The following is a 17,858-nucleotide window of genomic DNA, read 5'->3' as shown; positions in this document are numbered from 1 at the left end:
AGTGTTTATTTACAGACCCTTTAACATTGTGGAATTTTTTGGTTAAATTTGTACAAATACGTTCCAGTATACATGAGGAAGTATTATCAGTCACCGGGTTTCTAGCTTTGTCACACGTGTTCTTATAAACTATTATTTTTTTTCATCGTTTTTAAACTAAATGGACGTAAACGTAACATATAGAAGCTTTTGAGGTGATCTGAGGGGAGCCGAGAGCCCGCGCCCCGCCCAACGGTCGCCGCTCAGCCGTTGGGCGGGACGCGCGCGCGTCCCCCTCCCGCTCCCTCCTCCCCCCCCCGGGCCCCGCCCTCTGCCCCTCCCCGCCCCCCGTCGCTGCGGAAGAAGCCGTCGTGTCGGGCGCCGCAGATTCGCCATAACCCGCCGCTTGGCTAGTTTTACCCCTCCCCCTTCCCCCCCCCACCGCCCCAAATCCATCAAAATAATTTTATTTATTTTTTTAAAGGAGGAAGGGCCGCGCGGCTCGGAGCGATTTTTTTTTTTTTTTTTTTAATTTGGGCTCTTCCCTTTCCCGACGAGGCCGCGGCGTTGGGGTTTCAGTCAGCTGCCCCCCTCCCCGCTCCTCCCGCCGCCGCCCCCAGCCCCTTTCCCCGCCCGGTGATGGAGGCTGCGGCTGCAGGTGAGCGGGGCGGGGCCGGGGCCGGGCCGGGCGGGGGAGCGCGCACGGAGCCGCTGACAGGGGCCGAGCGCTGAGGGAAGGGAGGAGGAAACTAGTCCCGGCGCGCGTAGCCGTCCGCGTGAGAAAGTAGTCCCCCGAGGAAGGCGGGCAGCCGCCGCTCCCTGCCCACCCTTATCAGCCATCGTGCTGCCGCTGAGGGCAACGGGGGGCCGGGGCTGCTCGAAAAGGGTCGGGGAGCAGCGGCGTGCAGCGCGGAGCAGTGGGGCGGCGGAACGATAACGCGCTCTCCGAGGTGATGCGGCTCTGAGGGAGCCGCTGGGGGAAGGGGCGGCTGAAGCACGGCGGGTCCTGAAGCGGCCCTCGGCTGCCCTCGGGTGCCCTCGGCTGCTCGCCGGAGCTGTTGTGTCCCCAGTATTCAGCGGCGTGTGATAGTTAATGCTGAGTTCTGGCATTGCTCTGTCACCTTCGTGTGTTGGTCAGGGTTTTGTGGGGATTTACGTGCGGAATCACAGAATCGCTACGGTTGGAAACGACCTCCGAGATCATGTGGTCCAACCACCCCCCTGCCACCAACATTACCCATAAACCGTATCACTAAGAAATGAAGTTATGCAGATGTGACAGCCAACATAATACTGTGTATGTGCTGTCTGCGTTTCACAACCCTGTGTTTGTTGTACGGGTTTGTGAGGTGATGTTGCAATGCTTTAATGCCGGTTAATTGCCCTGTAGACTGACATCTAGCTTTCAGCTGTCATTCCTGGAGATGAATTTTTAATTGATATTTAGAATCCTAAATTAATTCTGGCTCTCCTGGGCAGTGTTCATAGGCAGTACAGCTCAGAATTTTATGCCAGAGAGGGAAGAGGAGAATAGCTTGAATCTAAACAGCAGAATATCCAACAAGTGTTGTGTTGCCTGAGTACTATTTTGTAAAAGCATTCCAGGACCACTTTATATTCTCCCAGAAAGAGCAGTCAGGCATTGGGACGGGTTGCCCAGGGAGGTGGTGGCGTCACCGTCCCTGGGGGTGTTCAAGGAAAGGTTGGACGCGGTGCTTAGGGACATGGTTTAGTGGGTGACACTGGTGGTAGGGGGATGGTTGGACCAGATGATCTTGGAGGTCTTTTCCAACCTTAATTATTCTATGATTCTATGATTTAGATGGGAAACTAATTCTCTTACTAAAAATAATAATAATTCCTAATTTATTCAAGCACATTTGTCTTAATAAAATGAGCACTGTGAGAGTAGTTGAACCCAGAACTGCTGTGAGTGTTTGGTGCCCGATAGATGCTGCACCCAAAGGGAGTGTTTCCTTTGGGTGTGCTTCCAGAAGCCAGGTTCAGAGCATCTCAGCCAGATCATCCTAAAGGTGATGGCTGAGTGCATCCTCTTTGCTCATTCTCTGAGGGCTTCCAAATGTTTTGAGTATTACAGTACTATGACCTAGTGTATTTTTGTGGGGACTCTTGCAGTGTTGCATTTAACCACATGAGGGCGATCTTAGAACGTTAAAAAAGACAGTCTTTATGGATATGTATCTTTTTAAATGATGGAAAAACTACTTTGTTTATATATTTGATATATTGATTACTCTGAACTGCTGCGGATAAGCTTCTTTATTTTATTATGTTTTCATACAGAGCCATTTGTGGAGAAAACTTGTTGCCTTTGGTAGTGGTCTAAACTTGTTAATAGAAGATCCCTTTTAATCCAGTCCTGAATTTATATTGTAGGCAACATAAGTGTGTGTAGGTGGTGTCTTCTTTTGAAGAACTTTACAAATACTTCCGGAGAAAGTTACAGAAAGCTAGTGTGTGTAAAAACTAATAAAAAAAATCATATACATGTTATCTGCTTTCACTGATTAAACATCAGTAGTTTTAAAGTTTTGTTTTTTTTGACAAATTTAGTAATGCAGAGGTTAAATACATGATTTGGGGTATTGTGAGAATGGAAGGATGTGCTTCAGACAGGGAAGAGGAGTAAGAGCTTTGTGCTTTTTCCCTGTTGGGGCAGCTTCACAACGAGGCACGAGGCAGGTTCTGCTTTCTGGTGGTATCTTGGACAGCTCTGAAGCAAGTCGATGCAATTTGTAATACCCAGTCTGCTCGTAACTCAAGTTAACTGCCCGAAGTTGGCACATCTGTCAAAAAGCAGTACTGCAGCCTGTTACTCCCTTCTTTCTCTACCTGTTTATTGGAGACGATGATGTCAAACCGTTGTGTCAAATAATTCCAAGGCTTTGTCTACTACATTGCTATCACTACAGATGAGCGCCCACCTTAGAGCCCTAGAAGTGCCTCCCCTTGTTTGTTCTTTTCTTCTTCCAACACAGCAGTGGGGGCAGATCCACTAACGTGAGCAGACAGCAGGGTCCTGGAGTCCCCTAGCTCAGAAAAGACCTTCAGGATCCCCATGTCCAACAGCAACCTGGCCTACTGCAGCCCTTCAGTAAGCCCTGTCCCTTGGTGCCACCAGGTGTCAGAGGTTTCATCTCCTCCTTCATAACTCTTTGCCTTTCCCTATCCTCCGGTTCCCTCCTTCCCAGCTAGGAGGATTCTGATTTATTCACCTGCAGCTCCTACCGAACTGTGCTGTGTTGTTGGCTGTACTGATGTTTATACGTTTAAAAGAACTTTTTTTTTTCCCCTTCTTGTAGATTTTCAAGTTAAAGCATCCAGAGTTCTAAGCTGAAAATGGACTTCTGCAGCAATAACCTGTGGTGTTTTGTTTGGTTTGTTGGTCTGTGGTTTAGGACCATCTCGTTGTAGGGCTGTGTATTGTGCCTCTTAGGTTTTTGTTTTAGAGTAGTGCACTTCTTACCTTTATTTTGAGGCTGTCTTTAAACTGTTTGCCATTGTCAAGAGAGCTTTCATAGAAACCTCTCCAAGCCCTTATGGAGTGAAAGTAAATTGAAAAGCTTATTTTGCTAGGGACTTACCTCCTTTGAAGGCTCCTTTCATACACAGATTACTTTGGTAGTACAGAGGCTCTCAGGCAGGCCTGTTACTGATGAGGTGTTTAAAAAAAAAAAAAAAGCTGCATTCTGCTTTCTTATTTCTCACGTTGCTAAAATAATCTTTATTGACCTGCTTTACTGTGGTTTTATTTCTTAATTTGTCACCATTTAAAGTCTGTTTGTTTTCCTCATTTCTTTTCCGAGAATGTTTTCTTCTACTAACGCTTCTTTTTACTGCTATGTGCCATGCTAGGCGATACATATGTATTTTTTTCTTGGCCTTTCTAAAGCCTTTGATAACTAGTATCAAGTACAATGCTTTTAAATAATCTTCATGGTGATTTAGCTCTTTTTGGAGCCCTTTTTGTGGTTTGCTTTTGTTCTGTTAAAGATGCTTTTAATCTTTATATGGTTCATGTGGTCATATTGTTGAAGTTAAATGTTTGGCTTTTTATCACTCCTGTCCAGGATTTCTGAGTCCTTCTTTAACTGTGGTTGCAGACCCAAGGTGGGTTACATATCCCAAACTTTTTCTCCTCTTGCCTGCTTGCTGGGCAAAGCAGCCGTTCACGGTGTCTAAATATTTAATCTTGGTCTCCTGTCCTGACCTGACATTTGCATAAGGATAATCGAAACCTAACGGGTGTTGTTTCTCCTCTCTGTAACTTCTCCTGTCTCCTTCGGTGTGCCAGGGCCATTCCTACTGTCGTGGTCAGGCTGTTGCTGCTGTGGTCCTGCCGCTGCTGTTCTGCACAGCGCCAGAGTTTCCACCTGCAGAGATTGTGTTCCTCGTTGAAACAGCCTGCTAGCTGGGGCTGGTGCTATGCCTCAGCTAACAGAGGGCATTGCTTCACAACCAGCTACTTTCCTACTTTCTTTTCTCTTTAATTTTTATTTGGAGGCTGCGGTATCCCACTGGTGTTAGAAGAATATTTATCAGAAACCTGTTTGGATGTGTATCTGTCAACATCCTCATTTACAGCTCAGCGTTCTGGTTTTGACACCTTACTAAGCGTAGCGCGTTACTGCGGCAGCATGTAGATTTCTTTTTTCCTTTCTTAAAGCAACTACAAAGAAATGGAAGACAAAAACAACAGTTTGTCTCAACTCTGTGCTCTCTGTTGTTTCACGTTAAAGTCTTTTTTCTGTGTTATCCTTCATTTGAAAATCGACTTTACCACTTCAAGGCAAGTCTCTTTGATCTTCGTGGTCTGTTGCGCTTGCTTCAGCCTTCAATTCCAAAACTTTTCCATAGGAAGTTTTGGGTTGGATGATGCCCGTTGCTTCTCCGTGTTCTTTCCTCAGCTTGTAATGCTCCCGTAGGCAGAGATGAAGCTGTCAGCCCAGCTCACAGCACTCATGTTCCGGGGGGGTAACAGCACCCCTGTAACTGCTGCTTTTTTTTCCACACCTTTTGCTTTTCCTGTCCTTGCTATATTTGTATTGTATCTTTTTTTTTTCTTTTTTTTAAGGCAGTTTATATATTAACGAAATATATTCACACACTTCAGTGTGATTTTGTCTTATACTGTGTACCTCTCTGCAACATCTGAGAGCCTCTATAGACATAGTTTGCCTTGGAAAGCAAAGTTCTGGTTGTCTTAGGAGAAGGTGGTGAATGCACATGATTACGTTTACCTTAAAATCAATACAAATTAATATGATCTCAGTGTGCTTTACTTGTTTACAGGAATGTCTCGTATAGCTACAGTTCTATAACTTTCTCTCTTATATCAAAATGAAAAATGTTTGTGGTGTGTAATAATTAATTAAATTATTCCCACCTTAGCTAGCAGCTAGAAGTGAAAACAGACACGGCCAGGTGTCCTTTTCCTCAGAAGGCGTGCTGTGCTGCAGGTTTCGTCCTCCATGGTCGTCCTGCACTGGGAAATTGCACAAAACCAGTTGCTAACACAAGTTGGGGTTCAGGGGAAGGAAAACCTTAAACTAAAAAAAAAAAGAAAACCTAAAACCACTGTCTTCTCTCTGGCCTGCTGCTTTCAGTGCAGTTGTTTTGTTAGTTGTGGATCTGAGTGCACTTAGCCATTATAGAGGGGATTTGGGGGATGCTACTGTGCCGCTGCTCCCAAGCAATAACAGGCATTGGGATCGCAGAAGCACAGAATTGTAGGGGTTGGAAGGGACCTCAAGTTATGATCGGGTCCAACCCCCCTGCCAAAGCAGGCTCCCTAGAGCAGGCTGCCCAGGTAGGCGTCCAGACGGGCCTTGAATATCTCCAGAGAAGGAGACTCCACAACCTTCCTGAGACGTTTTGGGATGTTTTATACAGGTTTTATTTTTTTAAATGCTTCGTGAGGATCATGCTTTTCATTTGCAGATACGCTATAACCCCCCCACCCAATGGTTCTTGGTGAATCATAATTTAGAAAACAGCAGGAAACAAGTATTGATTTTTTTAATTCCATCAAATGAAGAGAAATAAAATTAGTCTATACTACTGTCTTTATTAAAATGATAACTGAAATATTGTAAGGTGGAGGAAGAGGTCTAGGGAATAAACCGATGGCTAAATTATAGCCTTTTGGAGCTAAAGCATATGGAATCAAGACTTGCATTCATTTAGACATATTTTTTTTTGAGATAGAAAATTGCAGCTGAGAGTTACTTAGGTTTTTACAGGAATTATGAAATAGTGCTGATTACCTGAAGGTGTTAAGAACATGTAATCATGCATTTCAGAGTATTTTAGAAAATTGTTTTCTTTTTAAACAGATTAAAGTAGATTGTAATTAAAACACAAAAAAGCGTCCTTTCTGTGAAGCAATAAAAGCATATTACTCTCTAATATGGTTTTCAAAATTTCATATATTTGAAATATCATTGAAAATGGAACAAGTGTGACGCGCACAGAGTAATAAGATCTGATGCCCAGGAAAAAATACTGTCAATATATTTGGCATTAGCAAAGGCATCAGAATTCAGTGCACTGGCTGTGCCAATTCCTTTATGTGTGGTTCAAGCAATTTTTTATACTGAGGAATAATTCCGCCTGTGTTAAGCACAAGTTACTGTCTTTTTACATGTTGCTCTCATGTTAACTGTTATCTCAGTATTTGAATACTTCTCCCTAAAGAAACTACCAAGGAAAAGGATTGTTTATTTTTCTGGGACATTATGATGCCTTACGTACTCAGCGTTTGTATAGGAAGAGGTCTTTAATAAAAACGATAGTTTTACGGGAAGAATTGCGCCCCCCTTCTGATATGATAGGCAGTATTGTTTTTATTGCATTTGAAACTTAAGCAGAAACCCTTACATTTTCTCAGTAATTTTCACGTTAGTGTGTAATTACAATGTTCTGTGTCATAAATCTAACTCTATTGCATAAAGACAGCTTGTGGTTAATACTGCCGTGACTGAATGCTTGCAGGTTTCAAGGTGGAGCATAGCCCAGGACAGGGAGAAGTGGCAAGATAGTGACCAGGTCAGGTACTGAAGTAACATGAATATCTTTTATAAGCTCGTTTGTATCCCCAGGTAGTGCTGTGCTTTGCCAGTAGATGAAGCTACAATTTGTTTATTGTAACGTTTATGTTAGCTCATTGTAGACATCCATCAGCTGTTAGATATCAGGAGTTTTTCTTTTACACTAATAATTGGCTTAGAAATATTTTGAAGTTAGTGCTGGTTTTAGGCAGTTGGTTATCTCTCACTATACTCTAGTGCCAAGATACATTTGGGTGGGAACTGATTTTCCTTCGTCCACAAGTGCAGCTGGTTTTGTAAGCGTGGGTTTGGAGATTTGAGGGTAGCACGCAATCTGAGGAAGTGAAATTTGTTGGAGGAAAATCAGAGACAACGCTGCTGTTGTCAGGGGCTGTTAGGAGCGGCTGCTGCTGGTAGCAGCCTTGCGGTTCCAGGGGCTTTCTCACCCGGTGCACGAAGCCTACGGGATTCACTCAGGTGGGCTGGACGGTGAGGTTACACGGAGGGGCTCTTGTGAAAGGATTTAATGAGACATAGGACAGACAGCAGTGATCAGGCCAGGGCCTGGTCCGACAAGCATACTGCCTGGTGAGAGTTTTCACACAACAGGTCCCTTTTATGCCGTTTTCCGTTCCTCCCCCTCCATCTAAACATTCCTTCATCCATTTCATATTGTCCCACAGACCCTCCTCAAATATCCCAAGTCTTCCCGCTCCTCCTTTCCCTTTTCTTACCAGTTCCAAAGTCCTGGTGGCCTTCTCCACAGCTGTGCCTGCACTTTCTTGGTGGCCCATCATTTAGTAGCTGGAGTATTTTGGTCCTTGGCATCGGCTGTGTTGTGCGTTGGCTGCCAGGTTTGTGTCTCTGTGTTCCTGTTCATCATCTCTCCCATTAACTTACTGACCTCCTTCACACTGAAAATGTCCCCGATCAGATAACCTTAATGAAGCCAACTCTCACTTCCCACGTGTCCTTAAAACTGAAAAAAGACTGAGGTCTTTTTTTCAGAAATTGATGTTTCTTGGCTCACTATATTCTGTTTCCTTGCTGATGCGCAACAGAAGGACTTTCATATAGTTGCTTCTAAAAGGTTTTATGTAGAGAACCTTTAAAAAGATAAATAACTCACCTAGTAATTGATTTTGCCACAAGTCCTACATGCTATGACATGACTTATTCCAGAGTTGGAAAAGCTGAGTGGCAAGGAGGAAGCAGCATTTTGGACCTGCCTGTTGGGTGATACAACTGAGCATCTTAAATATAAGTTGTTGGTTTTTTTTTGTCCAGAAAATTCTTGGTCAAATTTCTTATTCCTCGGGCCACTAGCTATCAAGCGAACTTTTATTTTTATTTTTGTATTTATCTATGAAGTTCTAGTTCCTTTTAGCTGTTGCAGAACACTACTATGGAAGTTTTTAAATGTTGTCTGTATTAAAAAGTGTGCTGAGAGTTTTGGATACATTAGAATGATTTTTGGCATACGAATACAGATGGCAAATCTCCCTTTTGTTTACCTCCTTTGTGTTCATTGTGAAAATAAATATTAAAAACAAACAAAAAACCAGCACCAACAACAAATAAACCTCCAGCCTGTGTTTTGTGCTAAAGGAAAGTTTGTGACTTGTTAAAATTAACTCTTTAATTATTGTCATATAATGATCAAAAGCATATATGGCAATAAGATAATAACCTATTTGCATAAATAATTCTATTTTCAGTAATTCTTCTAATATTACTGCTTTAAAGAAAAAGAGGACAGACTCTCTTATACTTTGGGAAGGGGATTGGGAACAGGGGAGCCTAGTCTGCAGCTCCCTATTTGTCTTCAGTAATCCGTTTGTAATCTCCCTTCTCTGTCTACATGCTCGGTATAACTTTTTTTTGTCTATTTAAGAAGTACCTTGAGATCTTCAAAAGAATGGGGGAAAAAAAAAAAAGGCTTCATTTACATTATAGCTTAATTTGCCACTTTTCCGTGTAAGAAGAAAGTCGCTGGTAATATTTATTTCAAGATACATTTAGCAGGGTTTACATAGGCAAAGTGAAGGTAATGAATTAACCCGAGGCGAGCTCACTAACTGGAATGCTCCAAATTGGTTTTGGCTGAAATTCCTGTTGTTTGTTTACCTGCATACTTGATTACTGTTCCTTTCATTCTCTGCATATTTAATTGCTGTCTAATTAATTGCTCTGTTGATTTCCCACATAATTAATTATCCACTACTTAATCATTGATTCCCTGCATAGTTAATTGACTTATTGCTTATTTGATTTTTACACTTAATTGCCTATAATTCATTGCTCTATTATTGCTACCACCTAATTAGCAAACAGTTAATCAATTATCATTTGCTTATTCCTAATCTAGTGGTTTAGGCCCATGATCAGCACAGTTTATCCTCTGGATTCTGACCTCCTTTTCCAGTTATTCTTCCTAAAATCATTTCTTTCCTCCATTTTGTTTCAATCTCACTTCTAAGTAGAGCGCATGCATCTCCTTTATTCTGATGTGCTCTGTGCCACCTGGGCTGTTCTCTTCTGGTCTTCAGCTTTATTCCTGTTTGATTGTTTCCCATTTTTTTTATTACTTGGTGTTAAGCCCACAAATTTCTTAGAAAAGCCTTAAGCTGAGGTTTGTATAATCAGGCACTTGAAAAAAACAAACCGACTTTTGGGCATTCTTCTGGTTTTCAGCCCCTCTCCCGGTCCTCACCGGGAGGAACAAGAAATAAAATGGTTTATGAGCGCTGTGCACAACTGTCGAAGGAGGAGACAGGAGACACAAAGCAGTGAGCATGAACTTGCAGAGAAAGCAGCTGGAAGGTCAGGAAGCAGAAACAGTGGCAAAGAAAGCCTCAAAACAGAAGTGTCCGCTGCATCGTGGGATTTCAGTGTTCAGTCGTGGTTAAACTTTTTTGATAGATGCTCATAGGTCTTGTAGTGGGAACATTAAACACGTATTTAGACAGAAGAATCGTCATCCACTGGGTTAATAACAGGCATCATTCTTTTTTTAATAAAAGAATACTGCTAGATAACCAGAGCAGAAATGATTCAAAGGAACATTTCCGTTATAAACTTACTGCAACCAAAATAAAAATGTGTGTGTGCTCGAGACAGCAGAATGCCTGACAAGGAACCCTACCAAGCTCAAAAGACCATGCTGAGTATATTATATGTTTTACATAGCTGTGTGTCTGTGTAGGATACAGCATATTCTGTACGGCAGGAATAGTGTTTGGGCTGCTTTTCAGAGCTATTTTAAGAGATGAAGGCATACTCTGCCTTTTATTTTTGAAGTAGTTGTATTATTTGTAAGGATTAGGTTGCTTTTGTTACAGTTCCATTGCAAACAGCTGTAAATGAGAGCCAGCGCTGCTATTCTGAACGTTCAAAAGTTTTTTCTGGAGTGGGGTGAACCATACAATTAGTGTGTCACAGAGGGAGGGGAAGAACATCAAATAGGGGTAGTCATCTTTGTTTGGGATTGTTTTGGGACTAGGTTCCAAAGTACAGCTTCTTTGTTCTCTTTCACCCCAGATTCATCCCAAAGCTCACAGAAAATCACATTCTGTACTTATCTGGCTAACCTGTGGATTAGTTTGTACCTTAAATAGTATTGACTGTTCTGGTTTGATTTCAGTGAGGATATGTCCCTAGTTTTCCTTAGGGGGACAGAGGGAGAGGAGGAATTGAAACTGATGTCTGGGCCAGGGGTTTATATACAGAGCTGAGGAGCTCGCATGCTGTTAAAATTGATTCCTGGCTGTTACTGGGTTTTACTGGAAACAGAAGGGAGCGGGGACTGTTGAAAGATCAAAACATTAAAGTGAATGACAGTGTGGTGGTTTTACTCGGGTGGGCGGCCGAGCTCCACCACAACCGCTCTCTCACTCCCCCTCCTCAAAGAGGAACGGGGAGAAAATACGATGAAAAGGGCTCAAGGGTTGAGATAACGACGAGGAGATCGCGCAGTAATTATCATGACGGGCAAAACAGACTCAGCGTAGGGAGGTAGTGAGATTTATTGCCTATTACTAGCAAGCTAGAGAAGCGAGAAACAAAGGAAAGAAACCAAAAGCACCTTCCCCCCCCAACCGCCCTCTTCCACCTCCTCCCCCCGAGTGGCGCAGCGGAATGGGGGAATGGGGGTTCTGGTCAGTCTATAGCGCTTCTTCTCCGCCGCTCCTTCTTGGTCACTCTCGTCCCCTGTGCTGTGGGGTCCCTCCCACGGGATGCAGTCCTTGCTGAACTGATCCGGCGTGGGCTGCCCACAGGCAGCAGCTCTTCAAGAACTGCTCCAGATACGGGTCCGTACCACGGGGTCCATCCCTCAGGAGCAAACTGCTCCAACCTGGGTCCCCCACGGGCAGCAGCTCCTGCCAGGTCACCTGCTCCTCTCTGGTCACCGCTGGTCTCCTCTCCACGGGCTGCAGGTCCGGCCCGGAATCTACTCCGGCAGGGGTCTTCCACAGGCCGCAGCCTCCATCGGTGCAGGTCCACCTGCTCCACTGTGGTCTCCTCCATGGGCTGCAGGGTGGAACCCTGCTCCACCGTGGTACTCCATGGACAGCCTGCTTCACCATGGTCCTCACCACAGGCCGCAGGGGACTTCTGCTCCGGCGCCTGGAGCACCTCTCCCCCTCCTTCTTCACTGACCTTGGCGCCTGCAAGGCTGTTCCTCACTCCTCTCACTCTCCCAGCTGCTGTGTGGCGCAGCGTTTTTTTTTTTTCCGTGTCTCAAATATGCTCTCGCAGAGGCGCAAAACAACATCGCTTATTGGCTCAGCTCTGGTCAGCAGTGGGGCCCTTACCAAACACGGGGCAGCTTCTAGATCCTTCTCACAGAAGCCACCACTATGGCCCCCGCTACCAAAACCTTGCCACGTAAACCCACTACAGACAGCAGTCTTAGAAAGCAGACAAAGTATCCCAAATGAACTCTGCCAAAAATTTGTGAGCTTTTTTTTTTTAGTTGAAGTTTTCTGAATTATTAACTTGATAGTAACCCTTCTTTATTATTTACTCTCATGTGTCTTCGTGTTCACATCATACCTCTACTACTTTGGAACTGAACTTAAAAAAAAAAAAAAAAAGGTTTTGTCTAAAAAATTCTGTAAAATTTCAGTTTAAAGCATTGACCAAGAAATATTTTAACGTAGTTCTTCATTGGCTGCTCCTTCAAGAACAGCAAAGTCCAGGACCATGTATTAGACGTGCAGCCCAGAGTCTCCATCACAGAACTGCCTTGTGAAGGATAAAATGTTCAGTGTTTGTACCAACAGGATGCACATCAACACTGGGCAATGTCTTTATCTTGTATAATTTTCTGTTTATTAGATGTTTAAAAAAGTGCGAAATCGTAACATTGTCTGAGGCTAAAAGGGCAAAACTGGCTTTGTCTGTCCTGCTTCCTTTTAGGTCTTGTTGTTGCCAAGATTTGAGTCAGGTGAAATTTTTTGCCCTATGAAGATCTGGGTAGAAGTCTAACCGTTTCTTCAGTTCTGTTTGTGATTTATTGTGAACGCTGTCATTTAATGATGTAATATTCTTTGTTTTAGCTACTCTTGATGATCTCACCAATGTGTATAAATACCTGAGGTGTGGGAGACAGAGGGATTTGGCCAACCTCTTTTCAGTGGTTTGTGGGGATAGGACAAGGGGCAATGGCCACAAGATGGAGCACAGGAAGTTCCGCACCAATATGCGAAAGAACTTCTTCACGGTGAGGGTGACGGAGCACTGGAACAGGCTGCCCAGGGAGGTTGTGGAGTCTCCTCCAGAGATATTCAAGGCCCGTCTGGACGCCTACCTGGGCAGCCTGCTCTAAGGAACCTGCTTTGGCAGGGGGGTTGGACCCGATGATCTTTCGAGGTCCCTTCCAACCACTTCAATTCTGTGATTCTGTGATACTCACTGCCTGTTATCTTGAATGATATGTAGTATGAATAGTATGAATAGTATGAATAAATGACTAAAATTTGGAAATATTAACTTCTCTTTTTAAATCTGTTTTTCAGGGATCAGTTCCATCTTCATGTGTAAGCTTTGTAACTTATTTTCACCGAATCAGTCAGAACTATTGTCTCACGTCTCTGAGAAGCACACAGAAGAAGGGACTAACGTCGATGACATCATTATTCCGCTCCAGCCTCTAACAGCACCAACTAACATAAACAGAAATGGAGAAGGTACTTAGATAAATTGAATGATTTGTCATTTGCTAACAGTCATTTTGTTTTTTTAACGAAACCCATGGCGTGGTGGGTTTTCATTGTGTGTGGAATGATTTACATTGCTTGTTTCTGTGATGGTCGCTGTACGTTGCCAGCCTAAATTTCAGTCAGTGCAGATTAGATCAGGGGATGGACGTGGATAAACTCAGCATGTGACAGGGGATGATTACAGTGCTCCATTAATTTTAAATGTCAAGTATAGCAAAGGCTGCTTCCTACAGCTTTAATTTGAAGCCCTAACAAGAGTGGGAAGAGTGTTGTTAGCGCTAGACAGTTAAGTTTTCTTAGGCAGGCAGCCAGGGCACCGTGGGCTGGGGAGGTCTGGAGGTTTCGGAAGGGTGGCGTGCTTTGAGTAATTTAACTCCTTGCTTGTTGGGTTTTAGATAAAATTAATTAGTTCTAGTCCCAAAAGGCAGTGGCATGATTCATAATTTATAATTGTGCTTTGGTGTTGGCACTAGTAAAGAAATTAAAAAAATCTGGTAGTCAAAGGTTGAGTTAGTTATGCAGAATGATTTTCCTCTGCAGCAGCAGCAGTTACATCTGTCACCATGTTTAACTGATCATAATTGCAATCCCTGGTAACGGTAGCAATGGGTTCAAAATAATTCAGACTTTCTAATTATATCTTCTTTTAGACCCTTATTGAACGATGGGTTTATATTGTTGGCAAATCTCTTATTTCAACATGCCTACAAGGATTTCCAAAGTACTTAATAATTATGGTTGCTGGATCTTAAAAAGTGTGTGTTTATGAGTAACAAAGCAAAACAAACAAACAAACAAAAAAACAACCAAAAAAACCCCTACACTCTTAACATCATACTTGAAAACATATTTTATCATTAATGTATGTGTGTGATATTTCTTCCTTTACTTACCAAGAAAAATTCAGTAGTTCGATTGACTTTATCAACATAAGAAGATATTCCTAATAACGGTCATATAGTATTAAGCTATAGTTGTTACCTCCTCAGATCGTTGTTGAGAAAAAAATTGTACCAGATCATCATTTCACACAGTGCCTAAAATTAATGGTACATTAGAAGAAGATGAATAAATTTTAGATCTGCATCCAATTTTAAAATGCTATTCTCATTTTATTTTAATTGTAAAGAATGAGTATTTCAGGCATATGGAATACATCTTTCTGTCTTAAATTTTTGTTTCCTGTTAGCACTTCACTCTGAGCATTGCGATAATGGTACCTTGAAACATATTCGTATTCCTTTAAGTAAAAAGGCTCTTCTGTAGCGTGCTTGTTGCATTTGGGGTAGGGACTATCTGCACTATATTATATGTCATTAAACAAGCGTTGTATTTATCAGATTAGTATGTAATTGTGGTTATGATCTGAAGGAGCAGAAATTAGACTTATCCAGCTTTAAAGAGAATAACTTCATAAATCAAATTATGCAAAAAAGATCATATTAAATTACCTTTTTTATTGTTCTTGGTGAATGCATCTGACGTGATCACGTGGTGCCACCTTTTTCAGATCATGTAGCCCTATTCTTTGACATCTGCTGTTAGTAGGACTGCCAAGGTGAATTACTTTCACGTCATTTCAGCTTACAGAAATGCAATAATATATTTTTTTATTCTTATCGCACGTTGACTGGAGAAAGAGCATAGTGTGTTCTGAAGTCGTATTGAATTTTTCCTATGTTCTGCTTAAAAAATTAGGAGACTTCACAGATGAATGTAGCAATTTGAAAATTTCCCCTCATGTTATGGAATCAGCAGCACATAAAAGTTAACGGTTTTAATATCCATTTTTTCCTTACTGGACTCCTCTGTACTTCTTTGTAGCGTTTCAATCTTGTCAGTAAAAGGAGAAGTGATTGACGAATGACAGCCTGGAAATTACAACTTCCTTTTGGTATTTGTTGGCTGATAGATGAATGTATTTTTGTCCTTTGAAATCATAGTTTCTCTTCCAAGTACAGGTAAATGGTGTAGTTCCTCCAGAATTAGTATGGATGAGTGAATGTTGTTAATGGAGCTCGTTCTGCCTGAATACTAAATTAATGATTTTATAAGTACTGTGAAAAAGTAAAACGCTAGGCAAGTAATAAGTGCTTATTACTCTAAAGTTGTTTTATTAGCAATACTCTCTGCTGAATTTTAGTTAGTCACGCCACTTTCCCATAATAATTAAGGCATGATATATTTAGACTTGATTCGTCCTAACCATTTGGATTTGATTGGGTGACGTTAGAATCGTGCAACCAGGGGTACCAGGCAGATGTTGCTGTTGTACAGGTTATGAATTGGTCACGTCTTGTCTGGTGCTGGAGCATGGCATCTTTGTTTGGGAAAGGACAGCTGTGTCCTGGTTTACGTTGGTAATGCTTCGAGGAACTGCGTGGATGGTCCTAGCTTCAGCTGTTTGTAATATTATTCCATGACAGATGTTTTAGACTGTGTCTGTATTATGGGATACGTGCTCCCTGCAGCACAGTCTCTAGGCCTGACCTACTGATTGTAAGACCTGGAAGAAAGTTACAGTCTGCCTATGGTAACTTTCCCAGAGATTTTTAACTCATTAGAGGTCACTTAAAAATGCAGCGGATGCATCAGCCTTCTCGCGACTTGAGGATGGGCTGTAGCGAGAGCAGGCTGAACGGCTTCAGGGCTAAGAGCCTAGGTGCCGTGATGTGCACACGTAACGATAACTGTATAAGGAAGCTGCAGACAAAATTTATTTGTGTATTTTTGTCTGATGCCTTCTGCAGCAGATTCTGAATACGGTCACGTACTGTTGGAATTGTTTACATAAAAGAAGATAAGCTTTTTGGTTTTTTAGCAGACAGATGAGGATGGGATCATGTTGCATAACGCATCTAGCCAGTAGCATTCGGTCAGGATGTTTATGCAAACACTTTCACAAGTGTTTTGTGACTTCTGGCAAACTTTTTTTTTGAATCATGCTACAGCTCCCTTTTTTTTGGAGAAGAAGAGCCATTTGATAGGGGTCTGTTATGTCTCCTACTCTTCCAGAGTCATAGATATTTGCCTTTTAACATAGTTTAGTGACAGTTGCTTTCTACATCTTTAACTTTAATTACCCATGCAATTGAGTTAAACCTGAGGGCTAGAAAACCAGAGAAAAATCTATTATATGTTTATAATATGTAGTCTTATCCATTTGTTGCATTTCTCTGTGCATAACAAACTAACTTTGGAAGATCCTGCCTTGTAAGGGTGTTGTCCTTTAGTGAACCAGTTTGGGCTAAATTTGGTTTTGATGCAAGCTACGCAACCCCTTCACTGAGGATCATTAAACCCAACAAAACCCACAGTCCTGGAGTGCTGCCATCTTCCTCACTCTAACCTATGAAGAGTTAAAAACTGTGTGTGTGTGTGTGTGTATGTGTGTATTTGCTTAGTTAAACTTCAAGGGAATAGTTGCATTTAATTCTGCTGTATAATAACACCAAGGCCTCGGAAATAGAAATGTTGCCTGCCACTCTGAACATTTCTGAGATGGTTGATTATTAAATGGACTGATCTGGGGAAGCTTATGTGAATAATTCCTGTGGAGGAACAGTGCAGGAGTAGACTTACATAGTTGTGTTGTTGTGTTTTTTTTTGTGTGTTTTTTTTTTTCCTTTTCTCTTTGTAAATTGCCTTTTTCAATGCCCTTGAGTACATCAATACATAGCATAGCACAGAATGTCTTCCTAGAGTATTGCCATTGTGCATCCGATGCCAGTTAACATAAAGGTTAGTTTCACTGAATCTGCGATGGGTGTAAAAATCCCTACAAACCACAAAGATGGTCTTGGGGGGAACAAGATTTCACTTATAAAATCTTTTTAATGACCAATTAAAAACTTGAGCTTCCCACTAAGCATCCTTGAAATGAGTGCTTTTTCTTTCTTTCTTTCTTTAATTATTTTTGTTAGGCTGATTCTTTCTTCTAGCAAGGGGTGATGTTTCTGATTGGCTTGTTTCTGTGCGAACAGATGAATACAGCGTTCAATTACTGTATGTTGTTAATCTTAGGTGGCTTTTTGAACTGTGGTTAGTACAATGAATGGATAGCTGGTGGCAAGCTGGGTACAGAGAGACAGCTGGCATTTATAGTCCTGGATTGCAAAAGAATGAGAACAGTGTCATACACAGAGAATGTGGTGCTTGTATCCAGTCTTCAAATCGTAAGATTTAATTGCTTTATGGTACCTTGAACAGCATCTGTCTTCCTGATACCATGCTTGATGCACGGGCACTCTGACCTTCTTACAGGTTGACATTGATATGTTGTTTGTTCTAATTGCGTATTAATTTCTTTAACTCAGGGCACCAAGTACTGTTCGCTGCAGTTGATGGATGTCAAAATAACGTGAATGGTAGTGAAGTTTTGAGAGCCCTGAAATCACCTTTCTCTTTTGGGCTGATAACTCACCAAACTACTTTCACTGGAGTGCAGTAGCACAGAAATTCAGAACACTGCTCCTGAATAATTGCAAAAGATTTGTGAAAGAGTTAATTTATTATTTTTTTCCCATTCACAACGAGGCTTTTAGTGTTCTTATGACATGGTTAAGTAGACAGGCGCTGTGCTCTA

The 17,858-nt window shown here is 42.1% G+C and overlaps 1 protein-coding gene across 1 annotated transcript in view; it reads left to right on the top strand.

Annotated features, from left to right (window-relative positions):
* The first annotated feature begins 330 nt into the window (after nt 1–330).
* Nucleotides 331–17,858, top strand: part of ZFAT (zinc finger and AT-hook domain containing) — an 89,273-nt gene continuing 71,745 nt past the window's right edge. Inside the window, exons 1-2 of the mRNA XM_035561692.2 lie at nt 331–637; nt 13,070–13,240. Coding sequence (XP_035417585.2) covers nt 619–637; nt 13,070–13,240 — 190 coding nt within the window. The 5' untranslated portion in view covers nt 331–618. The remainder of the gene's footprint in view (nt 638–13,069; nt 13,241–17,858) is intronic.

Source organism: Cygnus atratus, chromosome 2 (assembly GCF_013377495.2).
Source record: "Cygnus atratus isolate AKBS03 ecotype Queensland, Australia chromosome 2, CAtr_DNAZoo_HiC_assembly, whole genome shotgun sequence".
Classification (NCBI taxonomy): Eukaryota; Metazoa; Chordata; class Aves; order Anseriformes; family Anatidae; genus Cygnus; species Cygnus atratus.
Note: the sequence above shows the minus strand (reverse complement) of the source record. Positions and strands in the feature narration are given on the sequence as shown.